Source organism: Panonychus citri, unplaced genomic scaffold (genome assembly GCF_014898815.1).
Source record: "Panonychus citri isolate SS breed McGregor unplaced genomic scaffold, ASM1489881v1 Contig00134, whole genome shotgun sequence".
Taxonomy (NCBI): domain Eukaryota; kingdom Metazoa; phylum Arthropoda; class Arachnida; order Trombidiformes; family Tetranychidae; genus Panonychus; species Panonychus citri.
The window spans coordinates 563,235-576,145 of NW_026515539.1; the positions used below are offsets into that span (position 1 = coordinate 563,235).

At 34.2% G+C, this 12,911-nt stretch overlaps 3 protein-coding genes across 3 annotated transcripts in view; 2 read left to right on the plus strand and 1 right to left on the minus strand.

The window, feature by feature from the left end:
• Window positions 1-88: 88 nt before the first annotated feature.
• Window positions 89-12,911, minus strand: part of LOC128391609 (cGMP-inhibited 3',5'-cyclic phosphodiesterase 3A-like) — a 35,484-nt gene continuing 22,661 nt past the window's right edge. The window contains exons 3-9 of the mRNA XM_053351525.1: window positions 8,727-8,987; window positions 3,136-3,311; window positions 1,685-3,045; window positions 1,283-1,584; window positions 1,003-1,206; window positions 524-908; window positions 89-442 (exon numbers count right to left, since the gene is read on the minus strand). Coding sequence (XP_053207500.1) covers window positions 126-442; window positions 524-908; window positions 1,003-1,206; window positions 1,283-1,584; window positions 1,685-3,045; window positions 3,136-3,311; window positions 8,727-8,987 — 3,006 coding nt within the window. The 3' untranslated portion in view covers window positions 89-125. The remainder of the gene's footprint in view (window positions 443-523; window positions 909-1,002; window positions 1,207-1,282; window positions 1,585-1,684; window positions 3,046-3,135; window positions 3,312-8,726; window positions 8,988-12,911) is intronic.
• LOC128391613 (uncharacterized) lies at window positions 3,280-5,295 on the plus strand. The gene has a single exon (XM_053351528.1). The coding sequence runs from the start codon at window positions 3,633-3,635 to the stop codon at window positions 4,671-4,673; it is 1,041 nt and encodes a 346-aa protein (XP_053207503.1). The 5' UTR covers window positions 3,280-3,632; the 3' UTR covers window positions 4,674-5,295.
• Window positions 6,755-8,823, plus strand: LOC128391614 (uncharacterized). Its single transcript, XM_053351529.1, has 3 exons — window positions 6,755-7,939; window positions 8,490-8,556; window positions 8,682-8,823. Exon 1 carries the CDS (start codon window positions 6,790-6,792, stop codon window positions 7,705-7,707), a length of 918 nt encoding a protein of 305 aa, XP_053207504.1. The 5' UTR covers window positions 6,755-6,789; the 3' UTR covers window positions 7,708-7,939; window positions 8,490-8,556; window positions 8,682-8,823.

The following is a 12,911-nucleotide window of genomic DNA, read 5'->3' on the forward strand; positions in this document are numbered from 1 at the left end:
TTGTGTATGTATGTGTGTGTGTATGAATTATATTGTGAATTGATTATTATGTCTGGCGATTTGAATATTGATTTAAATTTTCTCAGTCCAATTGTTTCAAGATTGATATTAAATTGTGATCAATATCAACTTGGATGATTTGGATTATCACTAATTGAGGTTGGTGGTGTTTCTCCAGTATTACCAATCTCCTCTGATTCAACAATATCCTGCAAGGGCTGATTGGAACTGAATACAGGGGTGGATGAATCATCACTACTGACGGAAGGAGATTCATCATGATGTTCCGGTTTACTGTTATTATTATCATCTGAAGTATTTTTAGAAGATGAATTCTCCCTGGTTATCACATTAACCCAATATTGATAATTTTCCTCTAGATGTTTGGTCTGAAGACAGGTAACTTTTTTCACCTTTTGCTGTTGTTTATCCTTCTTTAATTCTGAAAGAGATTGAGAAAAACAAAAGAGATTAATGGTTAATTGTATCTTGTTGATTCTAATTTCAAGTTTTCGTTTATTACCTGAAGATTTTTTCTCGAATGATTTTTTTCTTTCATCTTTTTTATCTATCGGTTGATTTTCTGTAAATTCAATTACACCCGGAAGTAGACCAGCTTCTCCATATGAGTTACATAGAGGAGCAACCAGATGATTAATAAATGATTCTTGTAATTTGGCAAGTTGAGGATGTTTCCGATTCATAAATGGTGATATTTGTAAACCCAGTTTCTCCTCTTCATCACCCTGTTCATAAAATTCCTCAGCAATTCTGTAAGTCCATTGTAGGTGAATATTTTGCTCTTTACATGGACCATTAATATCGGCCAATTTGATGCACATCTCCATCACCAGAAGTCTATCGGTCTCGGAAAACCAATCGATTCCTGGAGCATCATCATCATTAACCTGGAAATTCAAATGGAAACAATAAGTGAAAGGTGAAAAAAAATGATATGAGTAAAACGAATGAAACGGAAAAAGAAAATAATCCATCACGAACTTTGGCATTGAATTCAGCTAATATATCGAAGTGACGCTTTAGATCAGTGGCAAGAATAAATTCTATAACAAGGAATCGAAATCTTTTAAATTCAGCTTTATCAAGAACACGAAGCCAATTATATTCCTCTTTTGATATGAACAATGCCCAAGCTGCGGCTGCATGATGATTCTCTAGAACAGAACGATCATTATAAAGGATAGCCTGTCAACAGAATAAAATATTAGATAACATTAGTAATGAGAATGATTTTATCATATGAGAAGAAAATTATATTTACTTGAGCTGAAAAAGTTTGAACTAAAAAAGCATTGGTTCGACCTGGATGATCATAATCATGCATCGCCGATGCGGTGTAAAGTGCCATTATCTCAAGAGCGGGGAAATTGGCACCCATTATACCATAACTATCATCACAGGTTGATATGTGTCGAAGATAACTTTTCGGAAGTGGTCCAGAGGAGTTTTTCAGTAATGGTGAATCATCTGAATCTAATGGAATCTGAGGAAATCCTGGAATTTGTTGAGAAGTTAAATAATAAACTCCATGTAAAACATCAGCAGCATGCATACGATTATGATCTAAAAGAAGAAGAATTGAAAGAGAAAAGAAAACAATGGAATTAATAGAAAAACGAATTGGAAATCTAATGAACTTTCCTGAACTTGGAATTCAACTTACATGGTTTCTCTCTGTAACCTAATTCTAATGCTCTAAAGTAACTTAGAAATTCAACTATCGGTATTTTAAATGCTTCCAATAAACCCGCTTCATAAAATATTCTGTAAGTTAATTGACTTAAAATTGCTCCATTAGATGATAGATTAAGCTCAAATATTGGATAATCCCATTCATTGATACGATTAAGTAACGGATCATGGGCAAGGCGTTCAAGATTATAGAAAGTATCTCCAATGGTTAGATTACCAAATGGATCAAGATCAGGTTCAACTGGAGGTGGCGGTGATTTAATTGGCCAAGTGGGCTGAGGTTTAGCTTTGGTTGAATGAGAGGAATTGGTGAAGGCTCTTAAAGCGATACCACAAAGTAGACAATAAGAACCCTCTTTGGCAGTAATCATGTTACCTGAGGTGGTATTCATGTTATTACTTGAATTTATTGAATTATTGTTGTTATTTTTGGCGGTGGTTGTTGTCCCGAGAGGCTGGATATTGGTTAATCCTCCGCCGGAACTTGATAAACTTGATTCGGATGGACTTGCGGTGGTAACACCTTTAGATACTGAACATACTGAACGTCGTCCACTGTTGTTTCCTCCTCCACTGGTTGTGGTGATTAGGCCTACACTTGATAATCTACTGTCACTGATTAGATTGTCATCGACTGTTGTTTCACTTCCACTTGGACTATCGTTACTTGAATCATAATCAGAAGTTAAATTTAATCTTGGAATTGTTTGTTTAAGAATTTGACAAGCTCCAATTGAATAGGATGAACCATGATATGGATTAATTAAAGGTTTATCGGCAATTGAATCTATTCTTTTATTATTATTATCGGCACGACGGTCAGTTGATGAGGGTGATTGATGATGATGATGGTGTGATGAGGATGAAGATGATGATGATGAAGGATATGAAGGTATTTGTTGGATTTGGTGGGAATGTTGCTGGAATTGGGGATGTAATGAGTGTTGCTGTTGATTCTGTTGTTGTTGTTGTTGTTGTTGTAATTGTTGTTGATGATGTGATTGATTGTGTGTCTGTGATATGAGTTGAGATGGGAGAGAATGATGAGAATCTGGTGAACTGTGAAGATGAACATGACTTGGTGAATGACTGGCAGAAGTTGAAGGCTCACCACCGACACTGACACCATGTTTACGAGTAAATTTAAGATTATTTAGATCAATCTCGGGAGGTAGTGGCTGTATAAAATCACGATTACCACTGTCAAGTGAAGATTGAACCAGAGAACCCAATTTACGATCACGTTTCTCACGTAAATGAGACAAAGCGCCCAACGGAAGAGCTGTTGTGGAAAATGATCGACCTCCTTTAACCGGTGGTTTCTCAGATGGACTGAAACGGAAAAACAAACACATTTAGAATATACTTAGAATTTAAAAATAGAAGCCAATAAGACGATTTAAAAAGAATCACAATTCTAACCTTAAAAACGAGGGTGGATGAGGTGAATTTGGACTTTGGGCTGAACGGAAATTGGTGCATCGTTTACGTGAAGGCTCAGGTTCCAATGTTGGCATTCCGGTGGCAGAAGTTGTTGTAGACCATGTTGAGGTTGACATTCGTCGTAATACACTAGGGGGGACATTCCGTCTTCCTCGCTAATTAATTAAAATAGAGACAAAAGAGAGAAAGTAAAGATAAACAATCAACGAACAGAAATCAACATCGACCAACAGAAAATTAACCTTAACTTTGTTTCGAATTCAATAGATGGCGCTCGTAATCGAATTTTCGTTTTCTGGTTGATTTTCTACAAATTTTTCTCTCGTAATCTGACCTAAATTCCTAATTAACCAAAATAATTAACTAACCAAATCTAAATTACTCTGAATACCCTAGCCCTCAGCTATCCAACAATATATAAATTGTACCAATTAACCCTCCTCACTGTGTAAAAACTGTGTAGACTCTCCTTCACCATGTCCACCACGTGTCTTTCAACTGACAACTCAACCTGTTTAGCCGCCATTAATGAGATAAAGGATAAAATCATCGAGATGAACCTGCCGAAAACTCGCAAAAAAGATGTAGACTTTCTGCTCTCCAAGATCCAGCTTGTGTTAGATACCCTGAACAACCCCCAACCAACCACCGCCAACGCCGACCAATCAATCAGCCAAAAAATCCTCGATAAACTCGAATCCTTAACCACCCCATCAACCACACCAACATACTCTCACATCACCGCCTCAAGACCCTCTCCCATCACCATCATCATCAAATCTAAAACCGAAACTACTACACTGAACGAAATTAACGAAAAACTAAGATCAGCAATCAAGACCAACCCAGAAGTGAGAACAGAGTACATCACCAACAGCCCAAATGGTATAAGAGTTACGTCAATGGATAAAAAAATACAATCCAAAGTCTCGGACCTGCTGATGAATATACTTCCCGCTGATTCCTTTACCGTCGACCCACTCCAGAAGTTAAATCCTCAGATTGAATTCACTGCTCAAACCGACCAAATAGAGTCCATCGAAATGTTCAAAAAGCGGAATGATATTGACCAAAATGAAGAGGTAATCTTCGTTCACTCCAAGGAACTACGGTCACCAAATAACATAAAAACGAAATGGCCCAGAACCAAAGTGATTGTCAGAATGACCCGAACCGCCCGCGAACAAATCGAGAAAAAAGGGAAAATCTACATTGGTGGCGAAGGAGTAAAATTCTATGACAACTACAATGTAAGATGCTGCTACAAATGTCACCAAGTTGGTCATACGGCCAAATTTTGCGCTGGTGAATCCCAATGTGGTAAATGTCACGCAACAAACAGCCATTCCACCTCCGACTGTACGTTCGCTGACACCTTTTCCGAATGCCTATTCTGTAAAAATGCTGGCTTCCAAAATACCAAACATCGACCACGAACTGCGAATTGCGCGTCATTTAACCAAGCAATAGAAAAAATCAAAAATATAACCGATTGGAACAATGGATCTAATAATTAAAGCCCATAATTGTCACAAAGAAATAGCTAAAACACAAAATATCATCAACAAATTATCACATGACGCGTCGGTTGTACTGCTTCAAGAGCAGAACAACAATACAATACTCGCCTTCAACCACCCAGCATACTCAACCTTCATCAATGGCAACACCACAACAATCACCCAACGAAGTAAACTCATTCGGCACCGCGCAATTGGAAACGACTGCATTCTCACCATCATCAAATTCAACAACAAAAAAATCGCTATCATCAACATCTACCTTAACCCCACACTCACCACTCACCAAATTAAACAACAACTACAGCTCATTTCTACCTCACTAAAAGGTCTAGCGCAACTACCTATCATCATCCAAGGTGATATCAATTGCGAAGACCTAACTTGGTCACCACAATTAACCAGCTCATCCAACCAAAATTCAAGCCAGGCAATAAACGATCTCCTCGTCAGCCACTCCTTAATCATCCCTTACAACCCAACAACAATAGCCCACACATACATGTCATTACAAAACAACCCTAAATGGATCGACCTAGTAGCCACCAACCAACAACCTTCCCATATCACCGTAACAGTCAAACCTGCAACCTACGACCACTCCGAATTCACCATCACCCTCAACACCCCAACCAGTATAATAACCCAACCGATACAAACAAAGAAAGTACTAAACATCAAAAAATACACCGAAGCCATTTCATCTCACATCGACACAATTCTCTCGTCAACAACCCCCTCATCACTCCAAGAATTAAACAAAATCCTTACCGACTTCACCACATCATGCATATCATCACAACAAAAACACATCATCGCTGTTAAAGCTAATCAAACCTTTAGGCCCCAACTAAAAGAGCACATAAAGTCCCTCCGCATCGCCCAAAAAAGTTACCTGAAGGACAAAACCCGGGAAAAACTAAATGACCTCAACAAAGCCAAAAGAAAAATTTTTACTGAAACAAAAAAGATTGTTTGTGAAAAATTCGACATAGCGAACCCCCAATTCTGGAGAGAGATAAAAAATATCATCAACGAGCAGGATGAGCTCTCTGATGAGTTCATCTTGAATTCCCACAAAATTCAACAAGAATTCGAACTCATTGATCTCTCCTCAATTTCTTCACCAACCGATAAACCACTACAACAGCCCCCAAGCAGCAAAGCAGATCTACCCATCAGTGAAGACAGGCTAATCAATATAATCAAGCGTATGAATAAATGTGCACCAGGCCTTGACCTGATAAACAAATCCATGATGCTCACCCTAATAGAATCTCATATCAACCTCTTCCTGTACATCTTCAACACTCTTTACATCAACAAATTCTTTCCCTCATCATGGAAAATCTCTCGAGGAGTAATCATACCAAAAGCCGATGGTAAAAGAGGTCGATTAATTCAAGTTCAATGCACCTTTGCGAAGATTCTGGAATCGCTTATACAACAGGATATACTGGTCAAGATCCCTGGTGATTACTTCGCTAATCAACACGGATTTCAAAGATCCAAATCAGTAACCACAGCTGTTGAGAACGTGCTCACCTCCTGTCGTAAAGCCCAGAATAGCGCCAGAAGATTTGTCATCGTACAATCTGACCTAGAAAAGGCCTTCGACGAAATACACCATGCCTGTATCCTAAACAATTTAATATCGCTCCGAATACCTGATGACACCCTCCTTCGAACTATGAACTTTCTGAAAGATCGCTATGCTTGCATCATAAAAGAAGGTAAACCCATGGTCAAAAGAACGATAAAAGGTGTCCCACAAGGTTCAATTCTTGGACCTCTCCTCTTCATCATTGGCATCAACTCAGCACTTATTGAGCTGGCAAAAGTATCAACCATCAAAACTCCCACTCTTCCATCAAACCAACATCAACAAACCTCATATTATTCATTCTCCTGTGACTTCACCATCTACGCTGACGATATAATTGCCACAATCACCTATGGACAACACCTCTCTTATGCACCCCATTATGTAAATATAGCCATTTCATCCGTCTTAAAACTCATCTCATCGACAATGTCCAAATGCTCATTAACAATCTCAGAGGAAAAAACCAAGATAATCAGCCAACAGGAAAACATTGATTATCTCAAAGCTATGGGAAGAAATGTGTCAACTAATGGTTGTATCCTCGGTGTACCAATCTCTCTAACTAAAAGTGGACTCTCTCATTATATGATCGATATTGATCAACTCCAGCTCCACCTCAGGAATAATGTACATAAACACTCTAAATTCCTAACCCTTGCCAAATTTCTCCCCAACAAAACAGCCCGAATAATTAGCTCAACATACTTCGAATCCACAGCAATCTTTTTAGCACCCCTTCTCATTCCCACACTTCTTAATAATCATAACTCATTCGACAAAATCAATCAGTTCACCGACACATTAATAATCAAATACTGCAACAAGACACCTAGACAACGAACCTTACCATCCCTAGGTATCTCCCAATTTACACCTACAGCATTTAAAGTAATACAAATAGGATTGAAATATATTCTCAACAGGATGGACCAAAACAGTTACCTCTTCATTCTCCTTTTGAACAAATTTCCTAATTACCTCCCTACAGTCCCAAACAACGTAATATGGTCAAACGCTAAATTAGAATCCCGCAGACTATCGAAACAATACATGGATCAAATGTGGCTGATGAAAACCGACCCAACAACGAGACTCATATCCAGAGAATGGATAACATCGAAAGAAAGAACGAAAAATAATTGTACGACACGCTTATTACTTGGAGTCTACGATTTCATCTTAACAAAAGAACCTTGTTCTTGTTCATCCTTATATCGTGACTCAATTCACCTAATAACTACTTGCCCTAAATACGACCACGACAGAGAAAAAATTCGAGAAGAAATGGAACGATCAAAACAACAAAACATCTTAAAATTCTTATTCATTCACAAAAACTATCACATTGACCTTTTCCTTTCCAAAATCAACCTGAATGAACTCAACACCAAAACTAACATGATAAACTCCCCCACCCCAACCTAAATACAATCATCATCAAATCATAAAATAATTCTGTAAAACTACCCTTTTGTATCTCAAAGGAAGCGCAAAATAATGCTACCTTTGCTCCAAGTGAGCACCCACCCAATAAAATTCTGGTTTGTTCTTTTTTTCTTTTGATTGTTGTTACTTTTTCCTTTTTTTAATTACGATTAACTTGATTTCTTTTGTCATTAATTATTGTGTCAATTGTTGTTCTTTAGATGGTCTAATGGTAAGTTTTTGATGAGTTAATTATTTGGTCGTGAATTAGAAAAGGAGAAGAAATTTTGATTCTGTTCAATTGAATTGAAAAAAAAATTCTCACCAATTTCCCTAAACGGTTTTCTTAATTACTCTTTAGCTTTTTCCCCTTTAGTGTTGTGAGATCTGTTTTCCAATCTGTTAAGTGATTTATTGTTTACCTGTGATATGTTTACTCTTGGAAATTAATTTGTGATTGTCTCTTGTGAACAGTTGAATCAAGATATTTGACACTTTTTCGATATTCCTTATTGGTTTTATATATTCAAACCTTTTTATGTCTTGAGCTTTTCTAGGCTTTATCAGTTGCTCAATTTTAGGATTTTTATTCCATCTCAATCTATTCTTTTATCTTTTTTCTCTTCTCTCCCTTTTACTCTCTCTCTCTCTTTTTCTCTCAGTCTCTATCCTTTAATGCAATTCATGTGGAAAATGAGTTTGATTTATTTCTTATGAGTTAATAGATGGCAATATCTTGCCTGATTGATTCTATCTCCTTTTCTTTATTTTCTTCCTCCAAGGTTTGATTTTCTTGCCTTTTACGATCCAAAGGAGTTGTTAACTTTTCTTACTTCACCTTCTGTAAAAGTAAGTATACATGATTGATTGATGATCATTATTCTTGTCTGATCACACACTAGTTTGGATTAATGATAAGACACAAAAATACTTGTAATAATAATAACACTGTTTCTTTATTCCTTTTCTTCTAGAATGTTTTGTTTTCTCTCTCTCTCTCACTCCACCAATGTATTTACCTTAAAGGACATGAGCTTTTCTCCTGTATATGGAATCTCTTGAGGCTCTTCACCAGGATCAAAGTCTGTTAATGCAACCGCTGCGAAAACATTTGACCGAGATCGACTTGATATTGATGCTATGGGAGGCGATAAAAGGGAGGCAACCGCTCGTAGGCCAGAGGAAATGTGAGCTGGAAGAGTTGGATCACTTAACATATCAGTTACAAGACCATGAGCTTCCGTTATAAGTGCAACATCCACTGATGAACGAGATGATTGCTGTAAAATGATAAAGATAAAAAGACAAAGAAAAAAGAAGAAGAGAAAATAAATAAGAAAGATTCAAATCTAGTGAATAAAGTGATACAAATTCATCACTAGGGATAAGGTAATTTTTTAACAAAATTTTTCCTCAATCAACAATTTCACAACCTATTGAGATCCTCAAGACATTGAGGTCAACAAGACGAAGGTATCAATTGGTTAATATTAATTTATTATCGAAATGTTGATATAGTTGAATTTCTCATTTATTTTGCCTTTGATTTATTCCTTTTTCCTCTTAATAGCCATTGAATAATGATTAGGTTCAACTACAACACACCAATATATTTGCACTCACTCAAAGATGGAAGACGAGAGAGAGAGAGAGAAAAAGGAAAAGAGAGCGTACACCCTGATATTATCTAACCAATATTCTGGATTCTGGATTCAGTTGAATTGACATGGACCTTTACCATTACCCAAAACACTTTCAGGGTTCACCTGTCTTCTTATACCTAATACATATTAACTCATCAATTGATCTATGTTAAGTTACAGATTATTCATTGGAGAGAAAGGGGAAAATAAGCTCATCTTTATCATCTTGATGTGTATCCAATATCCAGTTATGTACTTGTGTATATAATTTGAAGAGATGAAATACTTTTCTCGGTGAAAAAAGATGAGGATAAAAGAAAAAGCCAAACCAAGGAAACATCATCATCATTCATCATCTTGAGAAGAAGCAAAAAAAGGACTTTATCAAAACAAGAATCACTTGATCAATTTTGTATTATTATCGAAAAGGAAGAATAAGAGAGAGAGAAAGAGAAAAGGTGAAAGAGAGAGTTACAAAAAGGAATAAGAATTAAGTCTCTTTGCCTTTATTTCTTATCTGAATGTCTGATGAGAAGCAGAAATAGAAACGCAAGATTTGTTACCGAAAAAGATTCACAAGAACAGAAAACTATCGATCAGTGAATTCCATGAGAACTGGAAGATAAGTCAAGAAGAGACAGAAAATGATGATGATCAAGATGATGGAGATAAAGGTGAGCAGGAAAAAAAAAGAGTAAGCAAAGTTACATGTCATCCGATTTAAAGGTAATATCATGATTCAAATTTCATATAATATTTTTGACAAAAATTTTTCTCCCTCGCTATTTGTCATCCTCATCATTTTTCCTCTTGGTTATCATCTTCACATGATTTAATCATACATCTTTTACTTTCTATTTATTGTTAGATAAATCACTCAAATTGATGTTCCATACCAAAGATTCAAATCCATGGGCTAACATCATGAAATCCAGTTACTATTAAGATGATAATTTTGTCAAGAAGCAGAACTAAATTCTGATCCATTTCTTGAAGTAAGAAAAATTAAACAATTATCAAAATTATATTAATAATAATCTAAATAATGATCATCTAAAAGATAACTTTAGGCTAAAAAGAATGAGACAAAAAATGAATATTCATATTTTGGAAAATTTTCTTTCATATCATGATGATCATTGTCAGAATATTATTCTAATCATGATGATATTTTCTTCTTCTTTTTCTTTAACATGTTAAAATCTAACATTTAAATGTTATATCATTTTTTTCTTGAATTTTATTCTCATCTTTTTAGCATCTTTACCATGATGGATCTAAATGTTTCTCCATCTTTTTCAATTTATTTTCAACATTCTGAACAAAGACATTTCATATTTCATCATGTTCATTATCATCATTTTTACCTTTCTGATCGTTGTTATTATCATATGAATCCAATTTACATGATATATATAAAAAACTAATACCGTTACTTAAAATTGATCATCATCACAACTTCCAATTACCATTAGAAGTATAATGATAATTAACAATCAACTCATCTTAACTTTTAACTCTCAGTTAATTATCATCGTTTAACTTAATCAACAGGTAAATTAGAAAATTAAATTAACTGTTGTCAGCGTTTTTCATTGATGATCAGATTGATCATTAAATGAAGGTCAAGTTACCATAATGATGATGATTACATTATCATCATCATCTAAATCAAGTGATGATGATAATGATTCCAATAACAATTATTTGATGTTATCTAATCAAGTAAATCAGATCAAGTCCACTTGAGCTATTCAACCAACTAAACAGAAAAGAAAACTTAACAATTAACCAATGTTAACGATGAAGCAGAAAATTTCAAATCTAATCAACCTTATACACAACTGAATTAACCTTAATCATAAATAATCAGCAATATTTTCACTCCATACAGGGAATTGGTATTATTTTTACTCGGAAAATGGTTCACTGATTGTGATGGCCTAAGTTTCTGGTGGTGTTAAATTGTGATGATTAATATTGTTTACCTTTATGAAGATAATCAAATAAGCAGGTATTAAGTTAATTTTCATGTCCGCTTTTCAATATGATCATGTTAATCATAATTATATGATAATTTATATTTTTTTCATCATTATTACAGGTAACAAGTTTCAAAGCCAAAAATCAAATCGTCATCACAATTAAAATTGCTTGGATAAGCATTAAAAGGCAACTAATTTATTAAATGTGACAATTTAAATTTAAAGTATAAGATTAACATATAACATGTTAATCTAATTGGTGATGTTGAAAATTTCATTGGAAACTTAATCAATCGTGATCACTATCAATCAAAAACAATTGAATTTATTTCCTCTCGACCGGAGTTACAACAATTAATATTGATTGTTGATCTTCCTATCTGTTTAACAATTAACTTGATTTCACTCTATTAATCATATTAACTTTTCTATGTGTTTCTTTTTCTGACCATTACGGTAATCAACCCTTATCACAATCAAATGTAATCAATCAAATTAACAATAACAACAACAACAACAACCAAATTAGGAAGTTATTAGAATCAAAAATTAGGTTAATTGTTTGGATAATAATCAATATCGATTTTTGATTTTCTTTCTAAATAATTATTCTTGAAAATGATTCACATTTACAATTAACATAATGTTTTGTTTTAATTAAATTTAATTTCAATTTAATTTAATTGTAAACTTATAATGGAAAACAAAACATCAACATAACATTACCGATAACAATTTAATCATCACCACTAATCAACTAATTGATCAAATTGGATTAACAATCAATGAATTTAAATATATATATATTTTTTTCATCAAGATTGTTTAACCATTAATTAGTGAATTAATTAATTCCCTTGAGCAATTAACCTTTCGTGAGTGTAGGTTAATGTTAATTGTTTCTTGTTGGCCATTAATTTCAACCATAACAATTACAACTCGTTTTTAATCATAATAATAATATTAATTTATTGATTATTTGGTTGTCTCCAATGTTCAATTAACTTTAATTGTTTACAACGAGAAGTAAAAAAACTTTAACACTAATCAGTTAATTGTTGAGTTGACATTTCAATCCATCTCAATTCAATCAATTCACTAACATCAACCTAATTGTTACTATTAATATCTTCATCATCATCGGAACACTGATCACAATTAAACTAATCAATCAATTGATTGAGATAATAAAAAAAAAAGTTAATTTGTCTCTTTCTGATGATGCTAATTAGTATTAAACTAATACAAATCAACTCAATCTAAATTTACTAATCAAGTTAATTCCTTGTATCTTATATTTTATATAAGATTGTTTCTCAAAGTTAATTTACATGAATTAGTGGATTAAATTAACTCCAATCATCGTCATCATGAAATGAAATTAACCTCAAAAGTCAATTATTGAGTTAATTGTTAGAAGTCTCGAGAAAATTAATTTACTAAATATCCTTCAGGCTTATAATCATGTCTGATTATTGGGTGTTAATTGCTTTCTCTATGGTTCATCAACTAGACAATTAAAGTTACCCCAACAATCAAGGATCAACCAATAAATCACCATAATCAAAAGTTAACC